Raw genomic sequence first — 19,837 nt, forward strand, 5'->3', positions numbered from 1 at the left:
GGGGGGGGAAGTCTCAGGGAGAGGGGGCTCAGAGAGAGAGGGAGGGAAGGAGCCTTGAGGTGGGGGCAGTGCCTGTTGTTCAAGCTCCTTCCTCCTGCTTCCTCCTTCCGTCGGAGCGGACTCAGGAGAGAGAGAGGGAGGGGAGAGGGCTGGTCTCCCTCCCAGCAACATCTTTGCCCCTCTTTCCTTCTCCCTCCTCCTCTGAGCTTTTGCCAAAAAAGGTCTCCGTCCAGGGGAGGAGGAGGAGGAGGAGGAGGAGGAAGAAGAAGAGGGAAGGAAGACACACAGAAAAAAGGAAGGAAAAACAAGGGTAGGGAGAACTAAAGGAAGGAAGAGAAAGGAAAGAAAGAAGGAAGGAAGGAAGGAAGGAAGGAAGAAAAAGGAAGGGAGAAGGAAGGCTCTAAAAGGAAATATCAAAGAAAGAAAAGGTGACTTCTAATAACAACAATCAACTACAGGTTGAATCTCCCTTATCCAAAATGCTGAGGATAAAATGCTGAGGACTAGATGTATTTTGGAGTTTGGTATGTTTATATATATATAATGGTATATATTGAAGCTACATGAGTCCAACCATTAAACCCATTCACGTTTCATAAGCTCATCCTCAAGTAGCTCCTTTTTTGCCCCCCTCTGAGTGTCTCAGAATATGAACAGAGTGTCTCTGAGCATGAACAGAGTGGCTGCCACTAATTGCTTGAGCAGCTGCACTTTACTTTATCAATCTGAATTTATCTGATGTGAACAGCTTGAGAGGAAGGACTCTGTTTACATCTGCACTAAAGAAATAATCCATTTTGATGCCACTTTAACTGCCCTTGGCTCCATGCTGTGGAATGCTGGGATTTGAAGTTTGTTGTGGCACCTGACAGAGATGGCTAAACAGCTCCTCAAAACTACAAATCCCAAGATTCCATAGCACAGAACTATGATGGAAGTTAAAGTGGTGTCAACCATAAAAACCAAACTGCCTTGGGTCCTTTTCTGGGGGAAAAGGTGGCACAGAAATGAAATAAATGATGAGGAGATCTGAGAATTGCACTTCAGATTCTTGTGGCTGGCAGAGATGGCTAAATAGCTCCCAAAACTACAAATCCCAGGATCCCATAGCATGGAGCCAGTCAGTTAAAGTGTTTTCAAACTGCACTATTTCTGCAGTGTGGATGCATCTTTGGAGCTCTTTTGCTGATGCTATTTGCAAGTTGGTTCTGACTCATGGCAACCCTAAGGCAAATCTATCATGGGGTTTTCTTGGCAAATTTTTCCAGAGGGTGCTTCTCTGGGGCTGAGAGAGTGTGACCTGCCCATGGTCACCCAGTGGGACCTCTATCCATGAGTTAAACCCACTCCCCACCCCTCTCCATTTTCTTTCTGGAAGGGACCTTGCTTGTGTTGAAGGGAAGGCCACCAAGCCTCTGAACCTCAGAATTATTGTTTCAATGCTCAATCTTAGAATCAGTGGGTACCTGAGCATGTACAGAGTGTCTTTCACTCCTTCTCTCCTCTCTCTTAGCCAAAGACCCCCTCCTCATTTCACCTCCCTCTTGATGCATGGGTTTGGCTGATTTTAACCTCTGGAATTTTATATTTGTATTTTATATTTTATACTTGTAATTTTAAATGTATTTTTTACGATTTTCATTGTTGTTTTAATGTGTTTTCTATGTGTTGTTAGCTGCCTTGGGTCCCACTTTGGCAGAAAGGCAGGATATAAATGTTGGGAAATAATAATAATAATAATTATTATTATTATTTTGGAATTGGGGAGGATGGATGGGAGGACCACAAAACAATGACCCATGGCCACAAATGGCCCATAGCTGCCCTATTTAATTCTCCTACTCCATAGTGGTTTGATCACTGGAGTACTATGACTCTGGAGTCCAGGGTTTGATTCCCAACTGGACCATACAAAGCCACTGGGTGATCTTTTGCAAGCCACAAATGCACTTGAGGAAGTAGACTGAAGTCTAGGAAAGCTCATGCTCCAATTTCTTTCTTTCGGTGAGTCTCAAAAGTGCTGCAAGATCTCTCTACTTATTATTATTATTATTATTATTATTATTATTATTATTGGATCTAAATGCATCTGAGGAAAATGTTAGGAAACCTGACATCTAGGAAAACTCATGCTGCCAATGTGTTTCTTTCAGTTAGTCTCAAAGGGGCTACAAGATCTCTCTACATATTGTTGTTGTTCTTGTTGCATCTAAATGCATCTGAAGAAGTAGACTGTCTTCAAAAGCTCATGCCGTCAATTTCTTTCTTTCAGTGAGTCCCAAAGGTGCTGCAAGATCTCTCTACATGTTATTATTATTATTGCATCTAAATGCATCTGAGGAAGTAGATTGAAGTCTAGGTGTGGCTGTGGTTTCTCTCTCTCCCTCTTTCGCTCTATTTGGAGTACTCTCTCTTCCTCTCCCTTCCCTGCCCCCCTCCACATGCAGGTTGCCTCCAGAGAGCAGAGGGTGGGGCAGGGCCCCCCCCCCCCCGAAAAGGGACCATGCCCTGGTTGCTGCTCCTGCTTCAGCCAGAGTTCCCCGCGCATTTGGGTTTTGGGGAAGGCACCAGGGCAGCAGGAGCCCTGAGAGGAGGATGCCAAGGAGAAAGCCCTCTTTTCTCTTTTTCCTCCCCTTCCCTTCACTCCAAGGACAAACTTCCCTGCCCCGGGTTGTTTTATTGTTCCTTCCCGCAAAGACAGCTCTCTTGCCTCTCCTTTCCCATGAATGAACCTGAGGAGCCTTTGGCAATGGCACGGAAGTGGAGCAGCCCCCTCCCCTTCTTCCCCTCTTCCCCCTTCCTGAGGTAAAGGCTCGACCCTCTTTCTGTGTGTGTGTATGGGGGGGCTTTCAGCCCTTCAAAATGGTGGCACTTAGTCTGGACCCCCCCCCCTTCTCAAAATCCTGGCTACGTCCCTGAAAGTAGTGCTAAAATTACTCTTTATTTGCGGGATAATGATGCAATTATGGCAAACTCGCATGATGTTGTCTGATAATCTTCACGCAATTTCATGATAGTGATGGGAGCTTCCTGCTATGCTCTCATCACTTGACCATGTGAAAATCTTCTTAGTCCGTAGAATCAGTATGTAGAGAGATCTTGTAGCACGCTTGAGACTAACTGAGAGAAAGAAGTTGGCAGCATGAGCTTTTGTAGACTTCAGCCTACTTCCTCAGATGCAGATAGTTTCAATTGCTGTGAACAGAGAAGGGAAAAGAGAAAGGATTGCACATCAAGGCATAAAGCTCGTACATGTTTCAGTTCATTAAACCAAGGCCATCCAAACAGTGCCAGCAGAGGCTTCATTAAAATGTTAGTCTTTTAAACTATAATGAAATATGTTTCATAGAAAAAAGAAACAGGCCAAGACTTTCTATAAATATTTACCTTTGCCTCCACAGAAATTGTATAACATTTGGGATGTTGTTACTTTTGGCAAAATGGAAAAGCCAAGTTTAAAAAAATTGCATTGGTCAGTGGTACAGTTCTGGTCCTAGTTCAAGGTGTTAGTAATTACTTTAAATGCCCTAAATAGACTGTGAATTAGCTACTTAAGGGATCTGTGCTTCCCTGATCTGTTGGGGAAGCTTCTGTGTGCCCCAACACTGGGATCAATATACCATGTGAATGTTAGATGTAGCAAACCTGTTGTCATTAACTGCCTTCAAGTTGTTCCTGACTCATGGTGACTCCCTATTGTCTACTGCTCTGCTTAGGTCCTGCAAATTCATACCCGTGAATAGAGTCCATCCATCTAGCATGTGGTCTTCCTCTCCTGCTACATCTCTTCACCATTCTAGCATTATTGTCTTTTCCAATGAGTCATGCTTTCTTAAAATGTGGCCGAAGTATGACAACCTAAGCTTTATAAGCTTGGCTTCCAGGGAGAAGGTTTGATTTGTTTTGGGTCCCATTCATTTGTGTTTTTTTTGCCTGTCCATGGTATCCTCAACATTATTCTGCAGCACCATATTTGAAAAGAATTGATTTTTCCCTTATCCACTTTTCTGACTGTCCCACTTTCACATCTATACATGGTAATGGGGAATACAATGGCTTGTATGATTCTAACGTTAACACACATATTTTTAGCAGTTGCTATTTGACTTGTCTCTCTAGGAGGTCAGCCATAGCATATATTAATATCATTTCCAGTTTGTTGATGATGGCCACACCCTCTCTCTTCCTGCATTAGTTAGGCTGATGTTAGTCTGGCTTTATTCATCTTCTGTAACATAGTCTGTAGTTTTTTCTTTCTCTTCCATATCTGAAGAGCACATAATACAGTTCATCTCACCATGAGCTGTTATGAAACCTGTTGCATTTTATTTTTTACAAAGGTGACAATAATCTTATTTATTTGGTAGACTCTGTTTGTGTATAGTGGTGGTGATGTAGAACTGGTTGTTGCTCATCATCTGTTTACAAATAAAATTACTCTGCATGCTCTCCTATCTGTTATATTGCCCTCAAAATGGAGACTTAGGAGAGGGCTTTTTCAGCTCTAGCATTGTGGTTATAAAATAATGTTTCCTTGGAGGCCTGTGTGGCACAGATATTATTTTCCTGTGAGATTATAATAAAATAATAAATAAATGTTTTATTTCTATCCTGCTTTTTTGCCAGGCAATCAAAACGGCGTACAACAGGTTAAAATACATACATATATGCATAATGCCCCCTTTAAAACAAGATTAAACAATGTAACATTAAAAACTACATATTAAAACCAACTAAGCTAAATAAAAATCATCATGGGCAGAGTTCACTGGATGGGAAGTCTTATTTGTGGCCGAGCATTTTATTCCGGGAAGGCCTGCCAGAAGAGATCCGTCTTAATGGCCTTTTTAAAGCTCTCTAGATTGGTAATTTGACGGATCTCGTCCGGCAGGCCATTCCATAAATTGGGAGCGGCTGCAGAGAATGTCCTCTGGGAGGTCACCATCAACCTGGTCTTTAACGGCTGTAATAAATTCCTCCCATAAAAGATTATGGCTTTTTAAAAAAATCATCTATCAGATTATTGATTTTATATTGTTTGAGTCAAATTCATTTAAATTGTTTAAAATGGTAATAAACTATTTCAGATTGTTTTAAAAGTAGTTTTGTTGGTTATACTTTGCCTTGAGATATAGTGATATAGAAGCATTTTAATAAAATAAAATAAGTAATATATGTCACTAAAACATATCTGAAATTCTGTTCAATTGTCATAAAAAAAGACAAATTCTTTTCAGGTTGGCAGGAGCAGGAGACAGTGAGCATGAGTGAGTTTCTCTGCTTTTGCATTGTTGCAGTCATTTAGTGTCAGCATCTTGGGGAGATCTCCCACTTGAACCTCCTTGTATTATTTATTTATTTTGTATAGAAGAACCACTTTATTTATTCTGGTATAGAAGAACCTTCTTGTTTCTCACTGGGAACAGGAACATCAGACACTTATGGGCGAGGCACTGTGCAAACCTTAAATATTGCCTATTTGCAATGTCATCTGAACAGCATCTGCATAGGCCTTCTCAGGAGCTTGGGTGGTTTAATGTTCCTGTTATCTCTTCCCTGGCTGTCACAATTTTTAGGTGACAAACCAGTTTCCTTTAATTTGCTGGTAATCCTTTGCAATGATTTGAGTTTGTTTGGAGGCCCCATTGCTATTGTGAGACGTGTTGCTGGCAAGCTGACAGCTTCATTTAGTTTTAGGCTGAATAAACAGACGAATAAATAACACAAAGGTGAATGAACATGATAAAATGGGTTAACTAGCCCCTTTCTTTCTCACAGGCCCATGCCAAAGTGTGGCACCTTTACCACAATCATTTCCAACCGGTTCAAGGAGGCAGAGTATCAATTGCCTTAAGCTCTCATTGGATAAAACCTCAGCACATGACTGGAGACAATATAAAGGAATGTCAGAAATCTCTTGAATTTGTGCTAGGCTGGTTTGCTAAACCTATATTTATTGACGGAGACTACCCTGAGAGCATGAAGAGTGATCTTTCCTCAGTGCTGCCAGAATTCACTGAAGCTGAGAAGAAGCTTATCAGGGGGACAGCTGATTTCTTTGCTCTTTCATTTGGAGCCACATTAAGTTTCCATCTTGTGGATCCTGATATGCTATTCCAGCAGGAGGAATCACTGAGCTTAAGGAAGTTGCTTTATTGGATAAGCCGTGAATATAACCAACCAGAGATTTTCATTGTGGAGAACAGCTGGTTTGTTTCTGGTAACACGAAGGTAGATGACTCCAAGTATATGAATTATCTGAAATATTTTATTATGGACACTTTAAAAGGTAGGATTGTTGATGGTGTTCTCACCAGTCATTACTTAGACATAAAAGTTAAAGAAACGTTATTCTTAGTGTCGCTTATTAACTGTTCTATGTGAGTCAAACCCAGTGAGTATTTAAACACTTTAACCAGGCATTCATTATGGAATGAAGTTATAAAAAATAGAATTTACTTGCTGTGGTATCTGCCAAGTACTTTCCAAGAAATGTAGGTAATATTTTGCTTGTAACTGCAAATGGTTAAGTCACTCACTTAATACAACTTTGTGAGGTTTGTGCTCTTGTCTGTGTGGTTTGCAGTGAATCGCTTCATGGCAAAAATACACAGTGATTAGTTTTAATGCTTCAGATAGCTGGGTAAATATTTGCTAGATAAGAATAAGTACTCTTTGGTGTGTGTATGTATAGGGTTACTTTCTGGCAGTGACCTTCTTGGACCTTTCTAAAAGTATTCATTTTCAGTAAGGATGAAATGGAAGCAACTATGCAAGTATTTATTCTGCTTTCACAGCAGATTTATAAACTTGTGTCTCGTTCACATATGTCCCTATTTATATTAATCAGCAGAGGGGCTTTTGTGTTTCCTGAATACAACAGATGGTAGAGACAACTTCCCTTTTTAAAGAGCATTTTAAGCCACATGTTTTTTCCTTCTGGAAATTTAGTTTACTTTATGCTTATGTTAGTTTTTACCCCAAAACTGTTGTCACGAAACACACAAAAGCTGGAATTTTGCATGGCGCAGCATAGCATAATAGTTCTTCAGGTGGAACTAAGCTACAGTTTACAGTTTGGCACCCCAGACTTACTGTAGTGCCATTGCAGTCCCCCACCCATTCCATGTCTGGGGGTGGGATCAGAAAAGCATCTGGCTATGTCCATGTATCCAGACACAAAATGATTACATAATCTGCTAAGGTCCACTGGGGTCCTCCAGAGGTTTTGGCAGTTGATGTAATAATTTTGCATATGCCTACCAGGACTTAGCCAGATGCTTCCCTGGTCCCACTCCATTCTCTACTAGGCATGAAATGGCCACATGGGAGCTGCAGCAGCTGTATAGTCTGTCCAGGGGTGCTTCTGTTGTTGTGGAGGGAAAGAGGAAGTACCAACATCCACAATCATAAAAAAAAAGAAAGGGGAAAAAAGACATATGTGAGCATAAGATTCACTTACTTCTGTGTGTATCACTAATAGGATGCCAGACTAAATAAGTGATGTTATAATTTATTATTTCATTTTTCATTTACAGCGGATACGTAACAGTTGATATTTAATATGGATGTTTACAATTCTGAATTAAAGAAGTATTATGATTTATACCTTCCTTTTATAGAACAAAAACACAATTATATAATGCATATTCACTGCATGTAGTACATTATACATACAGTCTTTCACACACACACACACACTCTCTCTCTCACACACACACTATAGTGCAGGCACAAACACACACATACGTACTCTAAGCCTGCAATCCTGTGCATATTTACCTGGGGGTAATTTCCACTGAATTCATAAAACCTGACTGTCATAGAAGTGCACTGTAAGATATGTAAAAACAACATACTACCTGGTTCCTTATTATGGAATAATAATGGGACAAATATTAAATTCAAGTGAAATGTATACTTTTATTGGAGCAGCTATCCATTTTAAATATTAAAAGCTCTGAAGCAATTCATTTTCTGTCAGTGGAAAAAGTCATTCTCTTTGCAATCTAGGCATCTACTGGGACTTAATAGAGAAGCACTTATATTAATGGCTATAGAACAAAAACAAGGACAAATTGAAAATTGTTGAGTAAAATCTTTAAGCTATGGCATTTTTCTATAGTGCAATAAAGTTGTTCAGAAGATATGTGCACACATGGGAAAAACAGGACATTCTGCTTTTGTTCTTTTATTCCTCAGCTATAAGGTATGATGGAGTTAATGTCATTGGATACACAGTTTGGTCTCTCATGGATGGCTTTGACTGGCTCAGAGGCTACAACATTAGACGGGGTCTGTATTATGTTGATTTTCAAAGCCAGGATAAAAAAATGACGTTGAAGTCTTCGGGATTGTTCTACCAAAAGGTGATTGCAGACAATGGCTTCCCTTCAAAACCAGAAAACCAGTCTGCAGAAGGAACATTCCCCTGTGATTTTGCTTGGGGAATTACTGAAAACTTTCTTCAGGTAAGTCAAATGACATTGGTCCAGATTTTCTAATCTTCCTTTTGCACAAGCAATCGTAGTATTAAACATGTTTCAGTACAGATAGGGTTGCCATAAGTCAGGACCTCCAAACCGGGACAAATGTAGGACAAATGTAGGACAAATTTTTCAGATGTAGGACACATTTTTAAAAATGGAGGACACACGAAAAAATTGATTTTTTTTAAAAAAATGTTAATCTAAATGCCTGTTTCTTAGGCATGATCAAAATGGAGGACATTTGGGCATTATTTCTAGACAGATGTCAGAAATGGACTTCCCTTTCTGGCAAAACATCCCCGACCTCCATTCCAAAACACACACAACAGCACATTTGGGCATTTCACATGGCTTTACTGAACATGGCCTCTTGCATCAGAGGCTTATTCCATAACCAAACCCCTTGGGTTTAACACTTAGCATGGTTTAACATGGCTATACATATTGAACATGTCAAGGTGGTTTCACCGTTCTTGCACCAAGTGTACTTCTCAGAAGTGTGTGTCAAGGGACTTTGGTTTTTCTTCACTGCACATGAGTTTGTAAAAATCACAGCAATTTACATTGGCCTTGCCTCAGAACCAAAACTACACAGAAAAGGCACTTTGGAAAGTCACACTCTCTTGGCTTCTGAAACAGTGCATGCATGCCTCTCAAGCTGACCCACTCATATCAACTTCATCATCATCATCACCACCACACTATCACTGTCAAAGTAAGGGAGACTTGTTAGCATTAAAGGCACCCCCCCAAAAAAAAACCCCACCTTGAGGCCTCTCTGGCCACTCACTCCTTCCCCTCCTCCTTTTCCTCCTCCTCCTCCTTCTTCTCCTTCTCCCCCTCCTCCATTCGTCTGGGGGCTGGGGCGGATGGGGCAGAGGAGGAGGGTGGTGCGTGGCTGCGGGCAGGAGGCGAAGCGCCTCCAGCTTCACCTCCTCCGCGCGGCCTGCTAGAGAAGAGGGGGCGGAGGAGGAGGAGGTGAGTGGTGCGGCCGCACGGGGAGGCAAAGGAGGACGGAGCCAGCGCCTCTTGCGCGCGGGTGCGCCACCCTCCCCACCTCCCCACGCGGCCGCGCCACCCTCCCCACCTCCCCGCGTGGCCGCGCCACCTTCCCCCGCCTCCTCCGCCCCCTCTTCTCCTCCTCCCCGTGTGCCCGTGCGCAAGAGGCACTGCTGTATGCTGCGGGTGGGCGCCAAGCCTGGGGGCGAGGGGGCGGAGGAGGAGGGCGGTGCGGGCGCGCGGGGAGGCGCCTCCTCCGCCCCAGGCAGGCCTCGCTGTCCTCCTCTTCCTCCCCGCCTCCCCGAGGCGGAGGAGGAAGGCAGCGAGGCCTTCAGGCCGCAGCAACTTGGCTGCAACCGGGGGGGGGTCCCGGTTTTTGGGCTGCACCCGTGCCGGGAGGGGCCCAGGGCCCCCCAAAACGGGAAATACACGGGTGCAGCCGGGTTATGGCAAGCCTAAGTACAGAACATGTTTTATAATTGCCTAGTAGGATGAGTTCACTAACAGAACATCATTCTATGTGATTGTTGTGGCATTCCAAAACTGGACTATTCTTAAAGTTTGTTTCTAAAAAGTCTTAAAGAGTTATTTAATTTGGCTTTAAAGTTTTTATCTCTATACTGTTCCCCAGTTACTCCCTGTGCCCCCCCTTAAAAAGGCCTTGCTTGCATCGTTTTTTCACCATTCACTGTCTCCAGTGTTGATACGTACATACAATCCCTTAGAAGACCTGTCTTTTTTGCCTTGTCTGTGAAGTGCTGTCCATACAAGACGACAACTTTCTGTTTGTTGACATGAAGCAATGAAATTTGCAGTAAGACACTTATAGGCCGAGATTCTGTCCCAGGAGAGAATATGGCCTGTAAAGATTTGTGGCCCTGTGCCAATGGGCTCCTTGAAAATACAGCTTCTGCAAGATTATCTCAGCCCTGGATGAAATTTAATGATTTAAAATTAACTACTTAGATTGCATTGCACATTAGAATTGTCTATCAGTTGACATCTTAGATATGGAATGAATATCCAAGACAATACTGCTTCTGTAGATTTTTTGTGGGTTTTTCGGGTTATGTGGCCATGTTCTAGAAGAGTTTATTCCTGGCTGGCATCTTCAGAGAATACTGCTTCTCTTTTTCCTTGTATCTCCTAAAAACATGGAGTTTGGACATTAAGCTGCTGTTTCAGCTGAAAGAAATATCTGCTGTAAAGTTTGTGACCAAATAGCAACATGAACTCCTTACATGCTACTGAACATTTGTATATCACCTTTGAATGGCAGGGGTTCCAAGGCACACCCAGAATTCAGTTTCCTTACAAGTATACCACTGCTGAAAACTTAATGTGTTTCTGTGATGTGTTTATTTATATGTGTAGACAGGCTGAGCCTAAAATGACGATTCACAGCATTTACATTCAAACAGTTTGCTGCTCCCATCAGAAGTCAAGGGAAGCCATGAAGTCATAGTGTATATGGCAAACAGCAAAAACAGATTTATGCTTACACAAACTGATTCTGTCTTACGCCCACACACAGAGAGAAAGTTAGCAAGCCCCAACTCACTTATCATATCCTTAGTATCCACAAGTCAGTTACATCTGCTATAGGTCTCAAACCCCTACATTCCTTTTCTTGGTAGAAAGAAAAAGGAAGCATGCACACAAATTAAAACCAGAGTTATTTCCAGATTCATTTGGGGGCAATTTTTGTCTGATTTTGGGGACAGAGGGACTCATGACAGGACACAAAGACAAAACCTAGTTCTACTTACTGTTTAACAATAGTCCAAACCTGCCCTAGGGGATGAGAGAAGAAAGGTAGGTTTATTGGTGACCATCTCTGAGGTTAGCCAGGCTGAATCTACAAAGGCTAAATGATGGGTCCTTATGATCCCAGTCCTGTTAGAACACATGACATTCCTTTCCTTCTGTTGTGAAAACAGTTTTCTATGCTTGAAGGCTTCAAGGCAGTTCACTCCAATGTTCTGGGGCAGAACCAGATTTTTAAAAGGTGCTGTTTGGCCCCCAAATTGGGATTGCAGTTGAACTGGGGATAGAGGGAGGATGTGGCCAAATTGGTGGGTGGACACCTTGGTCAGGTGGTCATCTAGGTCACTTGATAATTCCCACCTCACAAGGGCATTTCCCTTATTTATAGTGGCATCTGGAAAAGGTGGTATTGCCTTTTATTTATTTATTTTTGATTTGGTGTTTGTATGCACACATTTGCAGGTCAACATTTCACACACATCCCAGCTGCATTTTATAGAAATGCAGGTCGGAAACCAGAACAAAGGAAAAACAAAGGCTATTTGGTTAAGCAAATTTGATTAAGCTGAATATGTGCATAAGGTGTATATGCTGCAAATTTGATTAAGCTGAATATGTGCATATGTTGCAAATGCTGCAAATTTGATGAAGCTGAATATGTGTGTATGACACACACACACACTCTGCAGCTGTTCTAGTTGTGTGACCAGACATAAACCAATATGGAAAACACATGCACACAGTAGAAAAACCCCTTGCACTTATGTGGCTACATAATGGAAGTCTCATGTAGCTTTCCAAATGGATTTTAGTTTGAATTAAAATATGTGTCTGTGGTACTAAAGGGATCAAACCAGGACGAGATACTATGGTGGAGCAAAGCCCTCAAGTAGATTCAATTGCACTTATAGTTAATCTCCAAAATAGTAAAATATCTGCAGGGCTACATATGCCCACTCTTTAATCAAGTCAAGAGATTTCTTTCCCCAGCAATAGATACAAAAGGTTGGTTGACATTTCCTTGAAAGGTCATTTTGACCACCCTGCTGCTTACAGCAGTATATTGTGAATAGTTCCATAAAAATGATGCTTAAATATTGCATCTTCAAGGCTGAGGTATAGTGAGCTATCAATGCATCACAGTGGATTTGCAATCACAGTTTAAATCTCATTTGGATGAACCTGCAAATGATCTTTCTTTCTTGCATGCTTGCTTTCTCTGATGTAAAAGTGGTCATACAGGCGTTGGTTTTTTTAGTGCAACTATGTAAATAATTTCACACATTCTGAGTTTGTTATTCACATTATGGAACCATGTCTATGTGCATATCTGGGAGTTTGGTTGCTCACATGTGCCAGCATTCAAAAATGGAGTCAACGATGTGAATGTATTCAAAACATGTTGAAAGCATGCAGAGTTTTATTCCAGTTTATCCTGGTTCTATTTGCATCAGTTATTCACACTGCTTACGATGTGAATCTTTTTTAAAAACTGAGGAAAAAACCTGGTGTCGATTATCCTGGGTTAAATGGGTTTTTTTTGGCAACCCCCCCAACTTAATCAGATGCATTCAAAATACATGTGAATAATGAAGATTCAACCCAGATTAATCTTGGATGATTTTCACCATCTGAATTAGCCGTTGATCAGAAGGCAGCTGCTAGGTGAAAAGTCTCCAGACCTGAAGCTCCTCTAAGAGCTAATATGGATTTCCCTCCCAACTTACTGTAATTTAGAGTTGTAGGATATCCCTGACAATCCTGGGCCATGCGCTTTTACCAGTATTATTCTCAAAGCTGTTTTCCAGTATTTACTCTCCTTAATGTTTCTTCATAGATTGATGCAAATAATAGCAGTGAACAGAGTCAGGCTGGTATTTGTGATTAGTAAACTGCTTCCTCTGTTGGTATTTTATCTGATCTTTGTTTTGGAATGACTTTTCTGGTTTTTGGCTGAATTAAGATGGAGGCAGGTGTGGGAGGTGAGAAGAAGCCTTGCCAAGTCATTCATATCTAGGTTGTGTTTTTTTTGTTTGTTAGTTAGTATAGCCTTCCCCTGCCCCACTTATGCTACAGATCTTTGCTTGGACCTGTGACTTAACTTCACTATACATCACTATGTGGCAGATACATTTTCCATAAATCATTTGGCCCTCCAGTGAAGCCTCTAGAGGGCTATGTAAAGTATATCCCTGATTTAAGTGAACAAATAATCACAGACATGTCAGGGATGATGGGAGTTGTGGCTCTTCACCTGGCCTGGAACTCACCACCTGGTTGTGCACCACGCTGACCAGTTTTGGCCAGTTGTTGTATCTTTGCAAGAGTTGCAGAGATCAGGCTGAAGACCCCGACAAACTCTCCAAGCCTTCTCACTCTTGCTTCCACAGAAGTCTTCACCCTTCTTCACCAGGGTCCTGCTGGTTCTTGTAGCTTCACCCAAGACACCAGACAACTCAGTAGTCTTATATAAAAGATCTACTTTATTCTACTATATACACAGCTCCAAACAATACTCAACTCCTCACTCTCCAATCCACTCTACTATCCACTACTATCCACAATTACAACCCATAAAATGCACTGGGATCCATAGTCATTATTATAACCAAAGCATGGCACCACCTACTGTGGTCTGTTTCCACCCAGTAGGCGTGTACAACATTCCCATTGGTTCTCCTTGTTCATCCCACAATTAATGATTTCATCATCTCAGCCTTGACCACTTAACAATTGTCAGGTGTGTCCAATTATCCACTATGCATTTCTTGTCCTTGGCACTCTGAACCTGTTAATTGTATTACCATTCACACCTGTGTGGTTCTCAATTGGCTTCTGCTGAGTCATTCTGACTCTCACATACAAGTTTTATTTCTCTTACTGTATGTCCCATGTTGCTTTTTCCTTAACAAGTTCCTTCCAAGTTAAAATTTTCAAAAAATCATCTTTACAAATCCAAATATTATTTATGGATGCTATTTCAAGGATTATACACAGACTACTGTACTGAATGTACAGTAATCAATATTAAGTGTCACCATTGCCTATTGTGAGACACTTCAAAACACACTTCCCTGATAGTAACCAATATCCTAAGTCTGCTATGCTTAATAAGTTGCTAAATGATAATTTATGAAAATCCAATTGATTTACTGTGATAAGCAATTGACCTATATCCTGGTAATCATAAACAGTATATATTTAATAGCATTACATTATTATTAGGAGTCAGTGTGGTATTGTGGTCAAGTTACATTGTCTCAGCCTCAGAGGAAGGCAATGACAAATCCCCTCTGAATAAATTCTGCCAAGAAAACCCTGTGACAAGTTTTTCTTATGGTCAGCATAAGGCAGAAGTGATTCGAAGGCACACAACAAACACGAAAACATTACTAGGTTCTCTGGTATTACAAAGAAACTGGACTCATAGAATTATAGGATTCTATTCCATTTCTTTGTGGTATCTATCCCTTGAAGGAAAGGGGCAATTAAAAGATACTTGGAAGATCCTGCACCATAACCTCTCTCAACCATTTGCCACCCAGAGATCTACAACTTACAGTATTACCTATCACCCAGAGACCTGCAACAAAATTTATTTATTGGTTTTGAGTAATTCATTATTTCCCCTTATAGCGTGTAACAGGGATGATCAACATAAGCATAAACTTTACATCATCTATATTTGCCATGTTGTCAGAAGATACTGCTGCTCTGCAGGAGTTAGTACTAGTCTGGGCTAGTATTGAATTGAATGGTAACGTGTTAGACTGAGACTTCGGAGATCCAAGTTCAAGTCTCCACTAGGTTATGGGACTCACTGGGCCAGTTGTTCTCAGTCTCAGTTTCTTTGTCTCTCTCCTAGCCCCCATACACACACAAGTATGGGAATATAGTGTGAAAGAAGAAAGCCATATAGATTGCATTGACAAAAGGAATATGAAAGGATTAATCAATACAAGGTCACTGCTAAGATATGCTAAAGAAATGTGGACAGGATGGCATTTGTAACTATTTGTAACTGAGATGATATTAGTAGACAATAGTTGCCTACTTGTCATAGCCTGTTGCTTTGGTTCCTGCTTTTGATGAATCTGATCTGCTCTCCTGCCACCTTTTTTCCTTTTCTAGGTAGATACAACTCGATCCCAGTTTCTTGACCCAAACCTTTATCTTTGGGACGTTCATAAAACCAAGAAGCTCATTAAAATCATGGGAGCTGCTGCCCCAATTCGCAAACCTCAGTGTGTTGATTTTGCTGCTATCAGGCTACAGATTTCTTTACTGAAGGACATGCACATCACACACTTCCATTTTTCACTCAAATGGCCTTCAGTTCTCCCTCTAGGTAATGAGACCTCTGTGAACCACACACTTCTGTTTTACTATGAGTGTTTTGTCAGTGAGCTTGTCAGAGTTAATATAACTCCTGTTGTTGCTTTGTGGCAACCTAGTGCTGACAACCAAGGGCTTCCCTTTTCTCTAGCCAACCATGGAGGATGGGATGACCAACGGACTGTGGAAGCTTTCGCTGAGTATGCTGGGTTCTGCTTTAAAAAACTTGGCCAGCATGTCAAATTTTGGATCACAATGAGTGAGCCCAATGTGATGAACCTGACCTACAGAGCAGCACATAATCTGCTGAAGGCTCATGCCAAAGCCTGGCACTTATATGATAAAAAATTCAGGAAAACTCAGAAGGGCAAAATATCAATTGCCCTCCATGCCAACTGGGTTGAGCCAGCATGCCCGTTTTCAAAAAATGATGATGATGCAGCCAAACGAGTTTTGGAATTTGACATTGGTTGGCTTGCTGAGCCCATTTTTAAAAGTGGTGACTATCCAGATGCTATGAGGCAGTGGCTTCAGCAAAAACGCCGCCTGGGTTTTCATGGTCCACACTTACCTTATTTCTCAGAAGAGGAAAAGCACCTAATACGAGGTTCATATGACTTCCTTGCCTTGAGTCACTACACTACATTTCTTGTGAACTCTGAAAGAGAAACTCCCAAGCAGTATGATCACCTCCTTGAAATCCAAATGCAAGTTGACATCACCTGGGTGAAATCACCCAACAGAATCCCAGTGGTGCCCTGGGGGTTACGGAAGCTCCTCAATTGGGTTAAGTTTAAATACGGCGATATCCCAATCTACATCATAGCAAGTGGAATTGATGATGAACAGAATGTGGATCAAGATAAACTGAGAAAATATTACATAGAGAATTACATCAATGAAGCTTTGAAAGGTAAGAGTCTTGTGGGAAAGGGTCCTTATGTATCTTATGTATCACTTCTCTCTAGAGTCTGAAGAAGTTGTTTTGTGGACTACAGTTCTACAGTCCTCTACCCAGAAAAAAGTTGTTTCAAAGTTCTGCTTCTTCAGCCTTTTTTGTTTCAAAGAAACAAAAGGACACACACCAAGGCAACACTGAAAATGTTATGCGATTTGATTCCTATTGTTAGTCCCTTCAACTAGTGTTCAATTTTTAATCTATGGGTTGTACATAAGTGTTGACACATCATTTAGCAGTTGATTAAATGAGCCTAACTTTACTTGGGACTAACCAACAGGATTCAGGTTATAAATTCTATAGCGGGGAAACTAGTCCCTGTTGTAGTCTGCTGCATTAGGTGGCCACAGAATAGGTGTTGTTTTTTGCCTCAAAAATTGTGGTTTTATTACAATAAAATATATACAGAGCATTTTGCAGTATCTGTGATAAAAAAGAAACTTAGGATCAAACCGTAGGAGAAGCAGAATACCATTGGTTGAACTTCTCAGTCTAAAAACAAGTGCAAAGTTTACAAATATGAACAATAATCCTGCGTTGGCTGAGATTGTGCTGCAACATTTCATTGAAAGACTGTGCCCTTCTCACCTGCCAAGGTGGCTATGCCTGAAAACAAGGTTACGTCACCCAAAGATCAGTTAACAGCCACAGCTGGGAAACAGACTCTGCTCAGTGGTTCTTGAGGTTCAAGTAAATGTTAAGTAGATCTCACTAACCCAAAATCTGCTCTCTGCTGGCTAAAACAAGGGGGCTTCATTTGTTCATTTATCTTCACATATTGTTGAATATTTTGTAATGTCAGTAGTGTCATGACAGATATACTTTCTCTGCTAATAGAAATTAATATGGACATTGGGTTCTTTAATAGTGTATGGAATGTTGAAATAAACTTGCAACTAATCTGGCCCTTTTTTTTGTTTTCTGTTTTCCAGCCTACACCTTAGATAATGTTAATCTTCGTGGCTATTTCATCTATTCTTTCAGTGACAGGGGTGATTCCAGATCATATGGTCTCTATCGTTACCTGATAAACCAATATGAGGCAAAACCTTCTATGATACATTATAGGCAAATCATTGACAATAACACCTTTCCTGGACCAGGAACTTCTCACTTCATTTGCCTCAGAGAGTCAGTTCTTTGTCCAGAATGCACCTCTGTGCAGCCAAGAAAATTTTTCCTGGCATTTGTAGCCTTTATATTGTTTGTTTTCATTGTTACTGCATTTCTGATCACTTACTACTCTAATAGTAGCCATAAATACTGCTCGCCCATTGCTCACTGCCCTCCAGCTACATTACCTAGAGAAACCTGGAAGTAAATAAACACAAGGTTGTGATTATTGTTGCACTATGAATGTCTTTACAGTATCTAATGCTGTAGAGCATTAAATGTGAAAATGGATTAGATCCATGGGGTATGTATGACTCCTCTCTGTTTTAGCACTTTGGACTTGCTGGTGGTGTTAATCCTTCTCACCCCACATTGCCCTGATTCACTGACAGAGATCCACAAGCAGGAGAATGCTTTTGCATGCACAGCTATCAGAGAAGTACATCAAAAGTGTGCATCTAGATCACAGTGTTAATGCAAACTGGTTGAGTCATTGGCTAGAATTGATGCATTGTTTGTTGATGGCATACATCTCGATGTGACATTAATATTTTGTACAACAAAATGTATTGTGGGTGCTTCTACTCAGGTTCCAGGCAGTCAGCCATCTCAGACTATGCCATTCCATTTCCTTGATTTTGTGTTTCTCTGCATCCCACAATACTCCACATTCACTTCCTGCAGAACGCTGCTCACTTAACTAAGCTAATTTGGGGCAGAGCTTGGAAAATGTACTTTTTGGACCATAGTTGGGATTTTTAGGTGCTGACTATACCAGCACTTCAGATGACTGCAGCATGTTTCAGAGAGAAAAATGTGCATAAAATCATATGTTCTTACTCAGACAACTTTGATTAGCCTGGGTGCCAATTTGCTTCTCTGGGATTCACTATAAGATCATGCACACAAACCTCTGCCTCCCTGTCAATCTTCAGTGACAAATCACACCCCTGAATTTCAACAGCAAAGCAGAAAAGATAATTAAAATACAAAAGAAAATATTTCAGTGATTTTTGTGCCTTCAAGTAATTTCTGACTTACGTCAACACTAAGGTAAACATAGGGTTTTCTTGACAAGTTTCTGCCGAGGGGATTTACCATTGCCATCATCTGATGCTGAGAGACTGTGACTTGCCAAAGGTCACCCAGTGGGTTTCCATAGCTGAGCCAGGATTCAAACCCTGGTCTCCCAGTGTCCTAGTCCAATACTCAAACCATTACACTATGCTAGACTGAACTGCAATGGTTTGGTTTGTCAGCCTCAGGGTATGGATGTCCACTTTTTAAAAAGCCATTCTGGACACAAAACAAGTCAATGGGAGTGATAAACATGGCAGAAGTGCCCCTGTGCTGCCCACAATGTGCGAGGAGCTTTTTCAAATCCATTTTCTGTTAGATATTAGAGCATAATAATGGTGCTGTGGACTCCGTAGTTGGTATTAAAATCTTCATCCTCTACTGTGGAGTTCCGTTGCTGAACTAAATTTGTCATTCATCAAGTTGCATAAAAAACAAAGATAACTTGGTTGGACTTAAGAAAAATTCCAAAATCCCTATTAGTGTAATATCTTTTGTCCAATCCATGTTTTAGGTTTTTTCCCCATGTTGCCCAGAAACACAATTTTTCTACATTCCCCAATGTCCAATTTTTGTTGTTGTTCTCAAAATGTTCAGACTGGATGAAAACCGTTCTAGGAAATAGGAAAGCTTACTCTGTACTTGTGAAGTATGAGCTGCTATTGATCTGGTTTTTAAAAATACCACTCCAGGAGTTAGGGCTATATGAGTCTGGTGTGGGAGATTAAAAAACGAGTAAGCTTAAACCATGCATCAGTGTGGCATGTTTGTCTCTAGGTTATAAGGAATGCCAAGTATGCTTTCAGTATTTCTTCATGTGAGCACCTGCAATAGCACTGATTCCTTTGCAACCCTCACATATTTCACTGGGACTCATACAGTGTAAGTAACTGAGCATTTTGAAAGCAAATATAAATTGGACTATATTCTGTAGAAATGCCCTTCCACTGTTTTATTTTGTGTACAACAATGGACAGATTGCTGGTTAACTGTATTGTATAACAATAGAGTTCTTTTTTACCACCCGCACTGTCAACTAGATAGTATGAATATGTGTATTTTTGTATAAAATTATGTGTGAAATAGGTTGAATTTATTT

At 40.9% G+C, this 19,837-nt stretch overlaps 1 protein-coding gene across 1 annotated transcript in view; it reads left to right on the top strand.

Moving 5' to 3' along the window:
- The window catches only part of KL (klotho), a 35,689-nt gene extending 16,972 nt beyond the window's left edge, over nucleotides 1-18,717 (top strand). Inside the window, exons 2-5 of the mRNA XM_042457430.1 lie at nucleotides 5,779-6,289; nucleotides 8,203-8,471; nucleotides 15,387-16,503; nucleotides 17,481-18,717. Of these exons, the coding sequence (XP_042313364.1) occupies nucleotides 5,779-6,289; nucleotides 8,203-8,471; nucleotides 15,387-16,503; nucleotides 17,481-17,869 (2,286 nt within the window). The 3' untranslated portion in view covers nucleotides 17,870-18,717. The remainder of the gene's footprint in view (nucleotides 1-5,778; nucleotides 6,290-8,202; nucleotides 8,472-15,386; nucleotides 16,504-17,480) is intronic.
- The last annotated feature ends 1,120 nt before the right edge of the window (nucleotides 18,718-19,837 follow it).

Source organism: Sceloporus undulatus, chromosome 3 (assembly GCF_019175285.1).
Source record: "Sceloporus undulatus isolate JIND9_A2432 ecotype Alabama chromosome 3, SceUnd_v1.1, whole genome shotgun sequence".
In the NCBI taxonomy this organism is placed as follows: domain Eukaryota; kingdom Metazoa; phylum Chordata; class Lepidosauria; order Squamata; family Phrynosomatidae; genus Sceloporus; species Sceloporus undulatus.